Source organism: Leucopleurus acutus (assembly GCF_964270905.1).
Source record: "Leucopleurus acutus genome assembly, chromosome: 1".
Taxonomy (NCBI): domain Eukaryota; kingdom Metazoa; phylum Chordata; class Mammalia; order Artiodactyla; family Delphinidae; genus Leucopleurus; species Leucopleurus acutus.
The window spans coordinates 73,035,002-73,054,282 of record NC_139142.1 but is presented as its reverse complement, the minus strand read 5'-3'; the positions used below and the strand labels follow the sequence as shown (position 1 = coordinate 73,054,282).

The following is a 19,281-nucleotide window of genomic DNA, read 5'->3' as shown; positions in this document are numbered from 1 at the left end:
TAATTTTAAAGTTCAAAATCTTTGCACTCTTTTTTTTTTGGGGGGGTGCTGTGTTGGGTCTTTGTTGCTGCACGCGGGCTTTCTCTAGTTGCGGCGAGTGGGGGCTACTCTTGGTTGCAGTGCACGGGCTTCTCATTGGGGTGGCTTCTCGTTGCGGAGCACAGGATCTAGGCGCACGGGCTTCAGTAGTTGCAGCACGTGGGCTTCTGTAGTTGCGGCATGCGGGCTCAGTAGTTGCGGCTCGCAGCCTCAGTAGTTGTGGTGCATGGGCTCAGCAGTTGTGGCTCGTGGGCTCTAGAGCGCAGACTCAGTAGTTGTGGCACACGGGCTTAGTTGCTCCATGGCATGTGGGGTCTTCCTGGACCAGAGATAGAACTCGTGTCCCCTGCGTTGGCAGGTGGATTCTTAACCACTGTGCCATCAGGGAAGTCCAAAATCTTTGCACTCTTTATTGCTGCATGCCTTGAATGTTCAAATGAATAGTCCAGAAAGCATAGGCAGGATCTGTTATCCATCACTATAGTTTTGCCATTTTGGGAATGCCATATAAATGGAATCATACAATGTGTGACTTACTGAGGCTGGCTTCTTAAACTCAACATAATGCCTTTAAGGTTCATCCAAGTTGTTGCATGAGCAATAGTTTGCTTCTGTTTATTGCCGAGTAGTATTGCATTGTATGCATGCATCACAGGTTGTTTATTCATTCACCTGTTGAAAGACATTTGGTTTGTTTCCAGATTTTTATAATTATGAATAGAGCTGCTATTAACATTTGTGTACAGGTTTTAGCATGAACTTAAGTTTTCATTTCTAGAAGGTAAACGTCTAGGGGTAGGATTCTAGGTCGTATAATAAGTGTATATTTAATTTTGTAAGAAACTGCTAAACTATTTTCTAAAGTGACTGTATTTTGCATTTCCCCCAGCGATGTATGAGAGTTCTAGTTGGTCTGCATCCATGCAAGCCCTTGGTACTTTTGGTACTTTTATTTTTAGCCATTCTAATAGATGTGTAGTGGTAGTTCATTGTGTTTTTAATTTGCAATTTCCTAATGACTAATGAAGTTGACATCTTTTCATGTGCTTATTTTCCACCTGTAAATCCTCTTTGGTGAAGTGTCTATGTCTTTTGTCCATATTTTAATGGAGTTGGCTTTGTCAGTACTTAATATATTCTGGATACAAGTAATTTGTCAGCTTTATGATTTGTAAATCACACCCAGGGGTCTTTCCTGACTCACTCTGAGGCAAGTTTCCAGCAGGGTGGCAGTTTCTTACAGGGAAAGGTCTTAGAGATGGAGCAGCCCGTGGGGTGGGCTCAGGAGCAGGGAGCAGTGGATTATGAGGACAAGGCAAGAGTAAAGTCCTGGGCCTGTTATTCTAATTACAGTAAAAAAATTTTTTTTCTCAAGCAAGCTGGAGTTACACCCTATAAATGTGGTTTTAATGACCTCTTCACCCCACTCATCATAGATCCTTTCCTTGATGATGTTTGAATGGCAAAGCTTTTTATGAATTTAAAGCCTACTCAATATAAATCACTTATTAAAGTAAATAGCAATTTTTGGAGAAAACCTTAAATTCCCAGAACTCTGCCTTGACTCTCGTATAAGACTCCAAAAGTCACTATAACAAAGTACCACAAACGAGATGATTTAAAACAACAGAAATTTACCCTCTCACAGTTCTGGCGGCTAGTCTGAGATCAAGGTGTTGGCAGGATTGGTTCCTCTGAGGGCTGTGAGGAAGAATCTGTCCCACACCTCTCCCGTATATTTTGTTTACACCTGTCAATCCTTGGTGTTCCTTGGCTCATAGATGCATCACTCAATCTCTGCCTCTGTCTTCACATGGCCTTCTCCTCGTGTGTCTCTCTCCTCTTCTCTTTTTTTTTTGGCTGTGACATGCGGCTTGTGGGGTCTTAGTTCCCTGACCAGGGATTGAACCCGGGCCCTTGGCAGTGTAAGTGCTGAGTTCTAACCACTGGACAGCCAGGGAATTCCCTCTTTCCTCTTCTTTTTTTTTAAAAAAATTAATTAACTAATTTGGCTGCATCAGGTCTTTGTTGTGGCACGTGGGATCTTCACTGCGGTACATGGGCTTCTCTAGTTGCGGCGTGTGGGCTCCATAGCACAGGGGCTCAATAGTTGCGACATGCGGGCTTAGTTGCCCCACGGCATGTGGGATCTTAGTTCCCTGACCAGGGATCAAATCCACGTCCCCTGCATTGGAAGGCGGATTCTTTTTTTTTTGCAGTACGTGGGCCTCTCACTGCTGTGGCCTCTCCCATTGTGGAGCACAGGCTCTGGACGCGCAGGCTCAGCGGCCATGGCTCACGGGCCCAGCCGCTCTGCGGCATGCGGGATCCTCCCAGACTGGGGCACGAACCCGTGTCCCCTGCATCGGCAGGCGGACTCTCAACCACTGCGCCACCAGGGAAGCCCCGGAAGGTGGATTCTTAACCACTGGACCACCGGGGAAGTCCCCCCTCTCCTCTTCTTATAAGGACAGCTATATGGATTAAGGGCCCATCCTACTCCAGTATGACCTCATCTTAAGTAATTACATTTGCAATGACTCTATTTCCATATAAGGTCACATTCTGTGGTACTGGGGGTTAGGACTTCATTATGTAGTTTCTAAAGGATGCAGTACAACCATAACTATTCCGTCATTATACCCACATGCCAAGCCACTACACAGGGTATGACTATGTGAGGGTAAAAGTTGTCAGAGGAGCTGTGGGTGTGGGAGACACAATCACCAGGTTCCTGGGGAAGGGATGAACATTGGGGTGGGGTGGGAAGAGCAGATATTTTCCTGTTGGGCTTTATGACCTCGGCCCCGACAACTGTGACCCCAGGAGGAACTGGCTCTGTAGCACTTCCCTATGTGCTGGCATCAGCTGTGCAGAGGCCCTCTTCCCATGAGTTTGAGCAAAGCCCTCTTATCTAGACCGTTTCTCCTTCTGACCCTGTGGTGCTGAGACTCTTATTGCTCTCAGTGTTGGTTCGGCGGGCCCACTCCTTGGACCCTACCCTCTGCATCACAGAATAAACATTGCAGTGATGCTGATGTGCTTATCTTTTTTTGGGAGGCTGGGCCAGCAACTGCTATTTCCATGTCAGGGGTCCATGTGATGCTTGTTTGGTCTGCAGTGTTGGCCAAGCTAGAGTCAGTGCTTGTCAGCCCCTTGGGGTCCAGTTCATCCTGTGGGTTCAGTCCAGCTCTTTGCAGTCTCCACCAGCCCTACCACTTCTTGGGGGCCAGGCTGGCAGGGTAGGCTGACTGTTCTCCCCATGTCTCCAGTTGTCCAGCTTCCTGGAAAGAAGGGCTGCCCTGTGGATGTGCTGTCCTCAGGATCTGGGAGTCAACAGTGGGTGGGGCCCGAGCTACAGCTCAGTATGTGTGCTGGTTTCCCAAGCAAACATTACCCATAGGGCTTCTGCTCCTTGTATTTCACATTTAAAAACTCTTATTTAATTACATAAATATAAAACAAGAGTTAGGGCGTAAAAATTGTTTATTGTCATTCCAGCATAAGTTCTTTCATTTCTGAGATCCTGCCAAGATTTTTCTTTTTTAAAAGAATTTATGTACATATATCTGTTTTCTACATAGGGTTAGTGTTTATAATCAGATGTTTATGTTTATCACGATTTCTTTATCTTACGTCTACATTGATCAGTGGCAGAGCTGGAAGCCCAGATCTGTGGCCTGACAGGCAGTGGGGAAGATGGAGCTATGGGTCCCTGGTCTGGGCCAGGAGTAGCAGCTCCTTCTTGCACAGGCCAGGCCTATCTTCTTAGGCCTCTTCGGGACCATGGTGAAACCTGTATGAGGGCCCTTTAATGGCAGGCTTCTGAGAGTTAGCTGGAGTTTATGCTCCATTTGCCTTGTATCCGGGTATGTATGGCTGTGAGTGCACTCATCCATCTCAGATGCTGGCGGGTCCGGCATTCAGAGCATTGCAGTTCACTTGCAGGAGGAAATTTTGGAGAACTTGACCTAACTCAGATTTCTCTTTTGGAAGACTGGAGACACCGTGTCATTTCCAAAGGAAGATGACAGTTGAATTGGGTGACTCTGATGTAGTTCAGGGGCCAGACTCACTCTGACATTCTAGGGGAACTTTCTTCTGGACTGGCGTGGCCCTACTTCGTGGTGACTGTTGCAGTTGACAAACCCGTCCTGAAGACTTCCAGGGCTCATCCCTCCCCGCTGTCCTGAGCTCTTGTACTTGGGAAATTTTCCTTTTTCACTTGACAGATGCTTCTCTGGCTGCAGACACATTATTATTATTTTTTAAATTAATCAATCAATCAATTAATTATTTAAATCCTGAGAGCAACAGGAAGGTGCTCTAGGGTTACCTGTTGGTAATGAACATACTCAGATTTGCATTTTTATAAAGTATTATTTATTTATTTATTTTTGGCTGTGTTGGGTCGTCGTTTCTGTGCGAGGGCTTTCTCTAGTTGCGGCAAGCGGGAGCCACTCTTCATCGCGGTGAGCGGGCCTCTCACTATCGCGGCCTCTCTTGTTGTGGAGCACAGGCTCCAGATGCGCAGGCTCAGTAGTTGTGGCTCACGGGCCCAGTTGCTCCGCGGCATGTGGGATCCTCCCAGACCAGGGCTCGAACCCGTGTCCCCTGCATTGGCAGGCAGACTCTCAACCACTGCACCACCAGGGAAGCCCCAGACACATTATTGAGAGGGATGAATGCAAGGTATCAACAGCCCAAGCCTGGGACCGTCTCCAGAAATAGTTATGGAGAGTTTGCTACGGCACATCTATGCCCTGAATTGTACTGGCTGAGGCACAAGGTTTGTGGGAAGAGAAGGGAGAGGAGGAGAAGGAGGAAGAGGTGGTGGTGGAGGAAGAAGGTAAGTCAGTGTTAGTATTACTCTGGATGTTAAATCCTGTTGTGCAGGTGCAAATGTTTTCTTTAATAATTCTTAACACCACACAATGGACAAGGGAATTGGTAGGAAAGATTATTACTTAGCAAGAAGGGAGCCCAGTGCTAGTGTTCATTCAAGCTAGAAAGGCGGAGCTGGACTCCTCCTTGCAGAGCAGAGCAGCTCTGGGGGGAGAGAGGAGAGCCCCACAGACACACTGCAGGCTGCATCCTTATTGAAGTTTGCTGGGGATACAACCAGCAGGGGCTTTGTTGTTCTTGGAGAGCCTTCCTGGGCACAGGCGGAGCCAGGCTCCTGTGGAATGCAGGGACTACCAGGGAGGGCTCTGGCTTTGGGGTTCTCCTGCAGACTGGCCAGGCTTCTGTGGCCAACTGCCATTTAGGACTTCGTTAATCCAGGACACATATGGGGAGATTCGAGTGAAGACACCAGGAGGCTTTGTGTCTGTACTTCCATAAGACTCAGTACCTGGGCCACTCCAGCACACAGAAGGGGGCCCCCAGAATTGCCCTGTGGGTTAGAGAAAGCAGATCCTGAGCAGCAGGCATTCTTCTCTCCTTTCTGTCACGTCATCCTGGTTCTCTCAGCACCCCAGTCAAGATACCCCAGAATCTGGCTAGGGATCCTGGCTCCTCACGGAGTCCTTAGACAGGGGTTTCCTGTCTTCATTCTCTCTCTGGCATAGAACCACAACTCTAGTCCTGTCCCTTCCATCTTCTTCACTTCTCTCCTGGAGCCCTGTACGGCAGGATAGACGGGAGGGTTAGAAGCAGGACGTGGCTATAGAAGGATGGCACCCGGAAGGAGGAGTCCAGTTCCACAGTCCTAGAAACCCGTGAACTCAGACATGTTCACTGTACTCGGGACTTCCTGACCCCATCGCCGCCCAGGAGGACGCTGTCTCCCAAGTACTGAGTTGGGAGACGGAGGTGTAGGTATGTGGTTACCTTGTATGCTGATCTTCTCTTCCTGGGATTGCCTGCACAGATTTGGAGGTTATGACTGGGCAAAAGAAAGTGGTTGCAGGTCTTGTCATCCAGGAGTCTGAGCTTCACCTCCCTCAGAGTATGTGACACTGGCTCTGTCACCCTTGTCTTCCCCCAGCCAGCTGCCTGGCGCATCCTCCTGGGTGGAATGAAGGCAGATGGGTAGGCAGGGGGATTGTCCCTGTGGTGTGGGTCAGCTCGGCTCTTGTTCGTAGCCGTGAGGGAGGAAGAGCAGGTGGATTGCCAGTCCCAGGGAGAGTGGAGGGAGTGGTGTGGTAGAAGGTCCCCAGGCAGGGCCTAGAGCTTCTCCCCAGTGGGGTGGTGATGACATGGAGTGGAGGGGGCCCCAAGGAAATGGGTTGGCATAGAATGAGAAATGCACAGCTCAGGAGAATGGGTAAAGGAGGGGCTGAGAAGTGAAAGAACGATGGCACCTTCAGTAACATGTCACTGAGGTTGCTGAAAAAGCTGTTCTTCGACCTCCAGCTACTGCCATGTGGATTCTTTCTATGTCGTGTCATGAGCTCCAAGAGTGACCCTAACATGCCTGCAGAGAGGGAGGAGAGAGGCAGGAAAAGGTGCTGGTCTCTGGAGAAGGGACCATTGTGAGCAAAGAGACCCCAGGCCCACTGTGCCCCAGTGCAGGGCCGCCTGAGGAACGCAGATCTTGCTCAGGGCAGAAGCTCCCCCCAGAGGTCATAGCCGTTTCAGGAAGGCCCAGGCCCAGGCAGCTACATGGACTGCGAGAGCTCTGCCAGCACCAGGATAAGGAGGCAGGGTTGGCCTGCCTTGACCCGGGCTGCCCTGAATGATGCCCTGGCCTCTGGAAATGGACATGACAGATGAAACTGGCCTGGCTCCTCCCACTGTGCGTTGCTGGCCATCCTGAGACGAGCAGGCTCAAGAATCCCTGCCTTGGCGTGTATAACTCTGGTTCTTACAGCTCCGCACACGGGACGAGAGCTATTCAAAGTTTTCTTACCTTCCTTAACAGTGAGCACCTGTCAGCACAAATTTTTTTTTTTTTTAAGATTTTATTTTATTTATTTGGCTGCATTGGGTCTTTGCTGCTGCATGTGGGTTTCCTCTGGTTGCAGCGAGCGGGGGCTACTCTTCGTTGTGGTGCGTGGGCTTCTCATTGTGGTGGCTTCTCTTGTTGTGGAGCACAGGCTCTAGGAGCATGGGCTTCAGTATTTGCGGCACTTGGGCTCGGTAGTTGTGGCATGCGGGCCCTAGAGTGTGCAGGCTTCAGTAGTTGCGGTACGTGGGCTCAGTAGTTGTGACTTGCAGGTTGTAAAGTGCAGGCTCTGTAGTTATGGCGCACAGGTTTAGTTGCTCTGCGGCACGTGGGATCTTCCTGGACCAGGGATTGAATCCGTGTCTCCTGCATTGGCAGACGGATTCTTAAGCACTGCACCACCAGGGAAGTCCCAGCACAAATTCTTTTTTTTTTAAAATTAATTAATTAATTAATTTTTGGCTGCACTGGGTCTTCGTTGCTGCGCATGGGCTTTCTCTAGTTGTGGCAAGCGGGGGCTACTCTTGGTTGTGGTGCGCAGGCTTCTTGTTGCAGTGGCTTCCCTTGTTGTGGAGCACGGGCTCTAGGAGCGTGGCCTTCAGTAGTTGTGGCTTGCGGGCTCTAGAGCGCAGGCTCAGTAGCTGTGGTGCATGGGCTTAGTTGCTCCGCGGCATGTGGGATCTTCCCAGACCAGGGCTCGAACCCATGACCCCGGCATTGGCAGGCGGATTCTTAACAACTGTGGCACCAGGGAAGTCCCCAGTACAAATTCTTGACTTATGAGAAACCCACCACAGGTGGCAACGTATTCCTCATCAGTGATTATTATCAGTGATTATAGGGGTGGGAGTGTGGCTTGGACTCAATGCCACTGATAATCTCCTCTGAAACAGAGAATCCAAATCCTCAAACACAGGCTCACCGAACTGTCAGACAGAGCGTTAGGTGGGAAAAATGAGATGAATGATGTGCGACAATCCCCTGCATCCTCACCCTTCCCTCTAAAGTAGCTCAGACCTCTCCACGTGTCATTGTGTTGGCTTCCCCTTCTCCAATGCACCCTGTCAGTTCTCATCATACTTTTGAGAACACAGTGGCTAGTCTTGATTCTGAGCTGTTGTGAAACATTTCTTCATCCCCATCCTGACGTCCACATGAGAGCAAGGCCAGAGAAGGACCATGAATCAGAATCATGGATATTTTGAGGAAAGGTCGAGAGGAACTTCCAAAGCCATTTTCCTGTTCTTCCTCCACCCAAGACTTCCCGTCCCTGGGACACTGTCATCATCTGCAGGGAAAGGGTATGACTCTTCCAGATAGAGGTTCCCCGCTGGAACACTTGCAATGGGATCTTGCAGGGTCAATTTAGGGTCCTCTTTGATTCAGCTTCGTAAGTTAAGAGTACCCAGAGGACAGAAAAGTTCCACCCTGGACTCACCAGCTCTAGCTTCAGGAGGCAAGAGAAAGAGCAGTAGAAGGAGTAGGACCTGCATTTTCCCAGGGATGCTGCCCATTGTAAGCTGCTTCTGTCACTCCCTCCCTCGCTCCTGCTTTTATAACTCCAGAATTAAAAGAAAAGGGGAGGGTAAACAACAAGGTCCTACTGTATAGCACAGGGAACTATATTCAATATCCCGTGATACACCATAATGGAAAAGAATATAAAGAAGAATGTCTCTGTGTGTGTAACCGAGTCACTTTGCTGTAAGCAGAGATTGCCACAAACTGCACTTCAATTAAAGAAAAATAAGAGTGTTAAAAAAAAAAAAAACGAGGGAGGACTGCAAACCACAGAAACAACATAATCACATCTTTGCCTTTCACTCTGGCCTGGCTGTTTTCCTCATCAAAAATTCTCTCAACTATCCTCTCTGCTCTGCTGGTACTGAAGCTTCAGTCAGAGCCCAAGAGTCCTGACTCCTCGGATGAGGCATTCACTTTCTCATCTAATGAAACTCTCTTGAGCCAGAGAAGTAACACAAATGGAGGGGAGGTGGGGATTTTTAGATGCTGTAAGAATCTAAATAAGGATGAGCAAACTTTTTTCTGTAAATAGCCAGATAGTAAGTATTTTTAGCTTTGCAAGCCATACTGTCTCTCTGGCAACTATTCCACTCTGTTGTCATAGCACAAAAGCAGTCATACACAATATGTAAACAAGCAAGTGTGACTGTGTTCTAGAAGATCCATCCTTCCTTCAGTCCAAATATTCAGTAGAAGAATAGAATGTGGCAGTGAGAGAAGGAAGGAAAAAGGGAGAATTTGTTGACTACCCACAATATGTTTGGCACTGATAGGACTTAACACACATCATCTCATTTAATCTTTTTAACAGTCCTTTTGGGTAAGTAGTAGTATACAAAATTATGGAACACACAACTGAAGCTCAGAATGTCACATAGCAGCAAGATCTAACATTTAATATGTCAGATTCTGAAACTCATATTTTCCATTTCACTAATCTGAATAATGAGAAATGGGAGTTGAAGGGTTAGTCCAATGACTGGGGAAAGGAATGCAATGTATGAAGGAAAACATGTGTGTTCTCTAGGGGGTGCTGGGGTTTCCGCTTGTGCACTGAGGGTCATTTTTAGTTGCATAATAAAATGATACCTGCACCTGCATCATTTGAGTTGTTACTCTGGGCTTTCATTATTTTATTTGACACTGAGAAAGGGAAAAACTGTTCTCAATTAGACGATAACATGCCATTGATTACAAGATTCATTACTGTTGTAAAGAGGTTAAGATGTGAAATATTGTGCATCTTGGAATCAATGAAATATGGTATACTATAGGTGGAAGCTTTGTCCCATTCACCCTAACATCAACCCTGAGAAATATTATTGTTTCCATTGTACAGAAGAGGAAACTGAGGCTCAGAGAATTTGAGTCACTTGACAAGATTTCATAGCCATGACTCCAATCACATGATCTTTCCATATAACATCTGGCTTTCCTGGACTGTAAAAATAAATCAAAAGAAGGATCAAGGATATCAAGAAGGATCTAGAGAGGATTTCTTCACCAGTTCCCATAATTTTATAAGATACAATTTTTATAATAAATCCCTTATTGTACATCATTCATAGTGCTTCTGCTTCCCTAATTGAACTCTAAATAATAGAGATATTTGTTTTGAAGAGGACGCAGGGAAACCTAAACTTAGCTTTTGAAAATTGGCCCGGGTTATCTATTAGTTCTCTAATCTGATAAATTTAAAGGTACTACTTACTCTGTTGTAAGTGGTTAAAAATATTAGTTATAAGTTGTAAATGCTCATTTATGGCAAACAGCAGCAAATCTGTTACTTAAATTATTACCTACTGTAGATATCTGTAATCAATGGGAAGACTTCAGATGACCAAGTACTCTCTTCAATAGAACATATTAGTGGAAATAAGGAGTATAATGGGGTTGATTGATTGATTCTGAGAGTTCTTCCCAGAGTCATGATTGGAACCTTGCTCTCCCAACTGCCAGGCCAGTACTCTCCAAGATGTAACGCCTAAGAGCAGCAAGAGGGTTTAAGTTCACCTAGCCAACATCTTCACCAGCAGCTTGCATCCCAACATCCCTGGCCAAGTGGCCATGACTACTCAGATGGCAATGTGGACAGAAAGTACATAGAATTCAACCTCTTGCCTTTTCTGCCCTACATATAAAACCACATGCACAAAGAAAATACATACCGTATGATAGTTCATATAATGCTTAAAGACAGCTGTCATGCACAGCTGCTTTGTTGCAACGCAGGGAAATTCCACTGTAAGTTAAGTCCCCTCACCCCTGACCCTGGTTAGTTCTTCATTTGTTCCCCATGAGATAGCTGGTAGTCTATTCACCGCACAAGACCCTATCCTCTGTGAACTCTACTCAGAGCCTGGGGCTGGGATCCTCTGTGGACCAGGTTCTCCTGAATTCTGTCCAGCCAGTGCTGAGATAACCAGATAAGGCAATGAAGCAAAGAAGCTCAATGGGAGAAGGGCCCATTCTGTGTCCCAGAGGGAAGCTTAAGTAAAGATCAGGTCCAGGAGTGAGCTAAGGGACCCATCTTCCTAACGCAGCCACCATTCTTCTCAGACAGTGAGTTTTGAACAAAGGGTCGATGAGGGAGTCACAGGCCTGTGGTGTCATCCTTATCTTGAGACTGTTTTATGTTTCCTTTAGGAAGAAATGTGACCTTCTTTATCAGCTCTCCAAAACAGCTGATTGAGAGGATAGAGAAAAGAATACTTCTGTCCAAGTCAGAAACTTCCACGGCCTTGATGAGGCTCGTGATGAGAAAGTGATGAAATTGGAGCAACCAACATCCCTATCTGGGTTTCATTTCATTCCAAGTTACTCCCAGGATTCCCCACAGTTCAAGAAGGGGTCTAGAGAAGGCTGGCCACTCCCACCCTGCAGTTTGTTAAATGCAAATTGTTAGGCTAGTCAGTACTTCCCCAGTCTCCACCAGGACTAAAAATTCCCTCAAAACAAGGGAACGAGGGCAGCCTTATTTCTTTTACGCTAAAAAAGTAGCAGGTAGGAATGTCATTGCACACATTCAGATGGTAGGAAAACCCATATGATGTATTTGCTTGAAGGCAATTAGAATCTGAGTCTAAACGCTCATCTAGCTGGACGGGGCAGAAACACGATCCCTGTCATGACTACAAGCTCCTGCCTGTGCAGAATCAAACTGGAATCAAGGAGGCCCACATGGTCTGGACAAATGGAGAAACGTCTCTGCTATTTGAGCTGTCAGGGTTACTGCTGCCTCCACTTGGTCCAAGACGACCTAGACTTTTCAACCTTAGAGAGGTCTTGACCGAGGGGCCACATGTAGAGTGTGTGATTTTTTGCTGAGCAAGGACCGCCCTGTGCTGGGCTCACCTCACCAGACACTCCCAGCAGCCATCCCTCCAAGGTCTTGCACTGCTATGCAGCACTGCCTGGGAGCTGAGTGTGAGTTCCAGCTCTGTGCAGGTGCCATCCTGCCCCAAACACACAGCACCATGTTCTTCTGTGGCACGGGGTCCATACTCTGGGATCATGTAGCTCTCAAAAGCACGCCTTTTCACATCTTGTTGTGCAGAAATCATGCAGCGGCACAATCTCCTAGTGACTTGGGGCACTTTTACAAAGGAAGAGCGATGATGTCACACAGCTTCTGATTTAGAGCTGAAAAAAACCCTAAGACATACTAAGGACCTGGCTCCTTGATTGAAAAAGACAAAAAGGAAAATATAGAAACAAAACAAAGATAGCATTTAAAAAAGTTGCCCAGCCACATACGTGTTCAGTGTAAGTATAACATTTATTTTGAGGAAATGGTTCTGTGGCTTGAAACAGGTTTAAGAATCTTTGTTGCAGACCCTCATCCTCCTTTGAGTGATGAGGGAGACAAAGTCCCAGGAGGCTGTAGTGACCGACGGGAGGCACCACAGAGTTAGGACAGAGCCTGGACTGAGCCAGGCTCCCTGACAGCCAAGCCAGCAAGAGGCCTTCCATGTTTTCTTTCTTTCTTCTTCTTTTTTTTTTTAAAGATTTTATTTATTTAAAATTTATTTTATTGAAAAATAGTTGATTTACAATGTTTTATTAATTTCTACTGTATAGCAAAGTGATTCAGTTTTATATATATATACATATATGTATATATTCTTCCACTCTCTCTCTCTATGTGTATATATATACACACACACACACACACATACACATTTTTTTCATATTCTTTTCCATTATGGTTTATCACAGGATACTGAATATAGTTCCCTGTGCTATACAGTAGGACCTTGTTGTTCATCCATTCTATATGTAATAGCTTGCATCTGCTAATCCCAAACTTCCAGTCCATCCCTCCCCCACTACCCTTCCCCTTGGCAACCACAAGTCTGTTCTCTACGTTTGTAAGTCTGTTTCTGTTTCATAGATAAGTTCGTTTGTGTCATATTTTAGATTCCACATATAAGTGATATCATATGGTATTTGTCTTTCTCTGTCTGACTTACCTCACTTAGTAAGATAATCTCTAGGTCCATCCATATTGCTGCAAATGGAATTATTTCATTCTTTTTTTATGACTGAGTAGTATTCCTTTGTATATATGTACCACATCTTCTTTATCCATTCATCTGTTGATGGACATTTTGGTTGTTTCCATATCTTTGCTATTGTAAATAGTCCTTCAGTGAACATTGGGGTGCATGCATCCTTTTGAATTATGGTTTTCTCCAGATATATGCCCAGGAATGGGGTTTCAGGGTTATATGGCAACTCTATTTTTAGTTTTTTGGGGAACCTCCATACTGTTTTCCATAGTGGCTGCACCAATATACATTCCCAACAACAGTGTCAGAGGGGTTCCTTTTTCTCTACACCCTCTCCAGCATTTGCTATTTGTAGACTTCTTAATAATGGCCGTTCTGACTGGTATGAGGTGGTACCTCACTGCAGTTTTGATTTGCATTTCTCTAATAATTAGTGATGTTGAGCCCCTTTTCATTGCCTGTAACCATCTTTCTTTTCTTTTTTTTTTTTTAAATAAATTTATTTATTTATTTATTTTTGGCTGCATTGGGTCTTCATAGCTGTATGCAGGCTTTCTCTAGTTGTGGTGAGCGGGGGCTACTCTTCGTTGTGGTGCTCAGGCTTCTCACTGTGGTGGCTTCTCTTGTTGCGGAGCATGGGCTCTAGGTGCACAGGCTTCAGTAGTTGCAGCACGCGGGCTTCAGTAGTTGTGGCACGCGGGCTCTAGAGCACAGGCTCAGTAGTTGTGGTGCACGGGCTTAGTTGCTTCACAGCATGTGGGATCTTCCCGGACCAGGGCTTGAACCCATGTCCCCTGCATTGGCAGGCAGATTCTTAACCACTGTGCCACCACGGAAGCCCATATTTTCTTTTTTTAAAATATTTATTTATTTGGCTCTGCTGGGTCTTAGTTGTGGCACCCGGGATATTTGTTGCCATGTGCGAGATCTTCGTTGCAGCATGCAGGATCTTTAGTTGGGGCATGCAGGGCCTTTAGATGTGGCATGTGGGATCTTTTAGTTGTGTCATGCGGGCTCTTAGTTGTGGCATGCGAGATCTAGTTCCCTGACCAGGAATTGAACCCGGGCCCCCTGCATTGGGAGCACAGAGTCTTAACCATTGGTCCACCAGGGAAGTCCCTGCCCATCTTTCAATGTGTTATTTTTTTTGTTATTGTGTTGTATTGTGTTGAGCTGTGTTGTATTGTGTTGAGCTGTTTGTATGTTTTGGAAATTAAGCCCCTTTTCGGTTGCATCATTTGCAAATATTTCCTCCCAGTCTGTGGTTTGTCTTTTCATTTGTTATGGTTTCCTTTGCTGTACAAAAGCTTTTAAGTTTGATTAGGTCCCATTTGTTTTTTGTTTTTTGTTTTTTTTTTGCTTTTATTTCTATTGCCTTGGGAGACTGACCTAAGAACATTTTGGGTCGATTCATGTCAGAGAATGATTTGCCTATGTTCTCCTCTTAAGAGTTTTATGGTGTCATGTCATATATGTAAGTCTTTAAGTCATTTTTTAAATAAATATTTACAAATGTTATATCCTCTTATTGGACTGACCCCTTTATTGTTTTTTTTTAATTAATTAATTTATTTATTTGGTTGTGCTGGGTCTTAGTTGTGGCAGGCAGGCTCCTTAGTTGTGGCTCATGGGCTCCTTAGTTGTGGCTCACTGGCTCCTTAGTTGCAGCATGTGGGCTCCTTAGTAGTGGCATGCAAACTCTTAGTTGTGGCATGAATGTGGGATCTAGTTTCCTGACCAGGGATCGAATCTGGGCTCCCTGCATTGGGAGCACAGAGTCATAGCCACTGCGCCACCAAGGAAGTCCCAAGTCTTTAAGTCATTTTGAGTTTATTGTTGTTTATGGTGTGAAGGTGTCTTCCATGTTTTCTAACCCCTGCCTTTGTGAGTATTTCCTGGCATCCCTGAACAAGACTTGAGCCTCTAATCAGACACCTACCTCCCCAGAGAGAAAACCTCTGGGCTCCTGTGGCAGGCATTCTCTGACAAGTATTCAAAACACTGTCCTGGTGAGCTGGTCTGTCTGCTCATGGGCACATTTGGATGGAAGCAGGTAAGCACCTTAAACATTCTGATTCCTTCAAATCTTCTTGTCCATAGACGTATCCTCCATCTCCTACCTTCAAGGAAACAATCCTTCCCTTGTTTAAAGATCTCTGTAATGGAAATAAAAAAATAAAATAAAACATCTCTGTAATGACCACCAAGGAAATGCCTCTACTCATCAAATGCCTCTCCCACCACCCCTTCTTCCCTCAAGACCCATAAGAAGAGACAGGTCCCAGGGTGGCTAGGGAGGGAATTGCCCAAAGGACTCAAGTTCTTGCTAATTTGTTTCAAGAATGTGTATTGGGATGACTCTGCCTTCCCTGCCCACCACCATACTTCTGCCAGTACCACTCCTTGTAGACTTGCAGACCTTCCAGTGTTTATTTCCTGTCTGGGTAGCCCACACAATACTGCTATAAACTTTCCTCTTAGAAATGCTTTTGCTGCATTCCATAGTTTTTGGATCATTGTCCTTTCATTTTCAGTGTCTCATCGCATTTTAAAATTTCCTCTTTGATTTCTTCAGTGACTCATTTGTTGTTTATAGCATATTGTGTAGCCTCCATGTGTTTGCATTTTTTGCAGTTTTTTTCCTTGTAGTTGATATCTAGTCTCATAGTGTTGTGGTTGGAAATGATGCTTGAAATGGTTTCTATTTCCTTAAATTTACTGACACTTGTTTTTTGGCCTAGCATGTGATATATCCTGGGGAGTTTTCAATGTGCACTTGAAAAGAATGTGTATTCTGCTGCTTTTGGATGAAACGATCTATCTATCTGTCTATGAAGTTCATCTGATTTAATGTGTTATTTAAGGCCAGTGTTTCCTTATTTATTTTCTGTCTGGATGATTTGTCCATTGATGTAAGTGGGGTGTTAAACTCCCCTACTATTGTGCTACTATCGATTTCTCCCTTTATGTTTGTTAATATTTGCTTTATGTATTTAGGTGCTCCTATGTTGGGTGCATATATATCTACAATTGTTATATCTTCTTGGATTGATCCCATGATCATTAAGTAATGTCCTTATTTATCTCTTTGTTTTAAAGTCTGTTTTATAAGTAGTGTTTATTTTAAAGGCTATTACCTCTGATATAAGTATTGCTATCCTGGCTTTCTTTTTGTTTCATTGGCTTGGAGTACTTTTTCTATCCCCTCACTTTCAATCTGTGCGTATCTTTAGATTTGAAGTGAGTCTCTTGTAGACAGCATATAGATGAATCTTGTTTTTCTATCCATTCAGCCACTCTGTGTCTTTTGATTGGAGCATTTAGTCCATTTATGTTTAAAGTAGTTATTGATAGGTATGTACTTATTGCCATTTTATTCATTGTTTTTGGGTTTTTTTCATGGTTCTTTTTTGCTCCTTTCTTCTTTTACTCCCTTCCCTTGTGATTTGGTGACTGTAGTTAGTGTTATCTTTGGATTCTTTTCTTTTTTTGTGTGTGTCTATCTATTATAGATCTTTGATGTGTGTCTCTTTTTTTGTGTGTATCTATTATTGATCTTTGATGTGTGGTGATTTGTAATGCCACCTTAGTATAAACTGCATTTCCATATGTAGTTGGGTATGCTTGTGAATTTTCTATTCTGTTTAATTGGTCTCTCTGTCTACTCAGGAGTGGACATTACACTGTTTTCAGAAAAGAAGTTTTATAGGATGTTTGTAATATCTGACTAGCTATTCTTTCATGCTTATTTTCCACATAAATTTAAGAAAGTATCTAGAACTTGTATAACACTAGGAGAAAAAAATAATATTTTTATTGGACACATTAAAATTTTATATTGACTTTGGGAGAATCAGTGCCTTTTTGGTGTAGATCCACCCTATTCAAGAATTAAGAATATCCTGCTATTTCTCAGGTCCGTTTTTGTATTTTTCAGGAGTACTTTAACGTTTTGCTTGAATAGGTTTTTCACAGTTCTAATTAAGTTTTTCTTAAGAGTCTTATGGTTTTTGTTGCTACTGCAACAGATATTTCTTTACAGTTCGTATCTTCAAACTGGTTGTTCTTTATATATGTGAAGGCTATGGAGTTCCTTCTAATTTTGAAACAATCTCAAGAATAAAGAAAAGTTGCAATTATAATGCAAAAAACTTTTGTTTTCCTGAACTATTTGAGACTAAAGTTACTGACATGGTACTCCATCAACTTCCCAAATACTTTAGAGTGTAATCCCTACAAACAAGGACACTCTTACATAACCACAGTCCAATGATCAAACCTAGGGAATTAACATTGATGCCACCAATACCATCTAATCCTCAGACAGTGAGAAACCTGGCTCACTAGCCTTAATATGTTTACATATTTGATGAATCCCCACAGAGATTTATATAACAGATCTCTCACTCATCTTCTCCAAGTGTGTTCCCTGCTGCCCACAGCCAGGCTCTGGTGATCCACATCAGGCAGCCCCCTTGTACCACCCACCTGACCCTATTTGGCCTGCTCTGACACATCCCACCAGGTCATTCACTTCCGATGGACCCAGGGATGGTTTGTTTTGGTCCAGTGAACATCAAGCCCAGGACTTTCATTCAAAATTGTGGGATAAGAAAAACTCTTTGTTGCAGAATATTTACATTTAAAGAGGCGATTCTAAGCACTTTAAAAATACAACACTGAAGTGGTGACAACATAGGAAATGAGGTTGCCGTTTGGGGTACTGGGGTGTGTCCAGGTCTATCCGCCCCTAAAGCAAGTCCAGCCTCTACCTCACAATGGCACCAAGCAGACTCCCTCCCCAAAGTTCTTACCATCCTGTTCTCTTACCACAGATTCTAGGTCTAGTCCAGCAACTGTCAGCTTCTCAAGGGCAAGAGCTGTGTCTTTCATATCCCGGGACCTAGCCTTTAAAATATTTATTCATGATTTCATCACAATGAAAAAACAGCCAAAAATGGAGAAATGGAGATATTCTTGATTCAGTCACTGAGGGGCTTCTGGGGATCCAGCCCCTCTGCTGGTGTAATAGGGAAGAGCCCTTGTATTCTATTAAGTTAGTCACTAAAGGGATGTTACCTGTAAAGTTTTAATTATACATAATGGCCTATGTCTGGGGATGCTGCCTCTCAGGAAATGAGCATTAAGCTAAAATACCTTTGTTTAGCTCACCGGAAACATCCTGACCAGGCCCACCTGTGAAAGATTGCAGAACGGAAGAAATTAACACATCCCTTCCAGAGGCTGACTGGAACCAAGAAATGCTTGACTTCACTCCCTCCCGTTTTAGTATAAAAGAAACCTGAATTCTAACTCAGGCCAGATGGGTCTTTGGGACATGAGTCCACCATATTCTCAGTCTGCTGGCTTTTCAACTAAAGTTGCTATTCCTTGCCTCAACAACTCATCTCTATATTTATTGTCCTGTTGTGCAGTGAGCAGTATGAGCTTGGACTCGGTAACACTGGCTGCATCACAGCCTTCACTTTGTTGTTCTTTCTTCTTACTTTGTGACTCGGCAATGGGAGTACAAGTGTGGTGACAGTGCCATTCTCACCTAACCCATGGCAGAGAATGTGGATGACCACATTGCATGCTGACACCCTGCTCGGGGGAGCACCAGTGTGGGAGGTCTGTGTGGGCACTGAGCCTCCCCTACTTCCTTCCCCTGTGTTTTGTGTCTGGAAAGACAGCAGCTCTGACATGGGCAGAACTTTGGGGATGTTGCAGCCACTCCTGCTGCTGATGGCCTTTCTTCTTTCCCCCGGGCTGGAATAGGTGAGTGACAGTCCCTATTCCTGAGCCCATCTCACTTAACCCCCTGTACTCTGACCCTTCTGCCCAACTCAAATTTCTGAACCTCAGCTCCCTTCCCAAACCCAGACTAACAAGTTCGATGCTGCATAGACACTCAGCAAAGATGGATGGCAGGAAGGAAGGGTGTTCACTAAAAGCCTCTCTCTTACCACTGGGAAAGTGCATTTGGCAGAGGTTGTGCATTTGGCAGAGGATGTGAAGCTACAAAACACAAGGAATTAAAATCCCTCACTCCATCCCAGGAAAGGGCAACTCAGACAAACAGTCTGCAGTATGGGAGTTGTCAGTGGACCCAGCTTAAGAACCAGTGAAATTTCTCAGTGCCCTCTACCCCTCACTCCTGCCCAGGAGCAGAGCTCAGGGTGCGATTGTTCAGAAGTGGCTAGATGACAGCACCCAAAGCTCTCTGCGTGCCTTGACTCTGCCCCAGTCCCCAAGCAGCCCATTTTCTGCCCAATCTCCCCTGCCTCCCAGGCCCTCGACTGCCCCACTGCCTTTGGC

At 44.9% G+C, this 19,281-nt stretch overlaps 1 protein-coding gene across 1 annotated transcript; it reads right to left on the bottom strand.

Moving 5' to 3' along the window:
• Positions 1-5,234: 5,234 nt before the first annotated feature.
• LOC309968700 (mast cell protease 4-like) lies at positions 5,235-6,045 on the bottom strand (the record flags this gene model as incomplete). The annotated part of the gene is given in 3 exon segments (XM_082850099.1): positions 5,235-5,395; positions 5,398-5,434; positions 5,872-6,045. Coding segments are annotated over 3 exon segments (372 nt in total).
• Between the last annotated feature and the right edge of the window lie 13,236 nt (positions 6,046-19,281).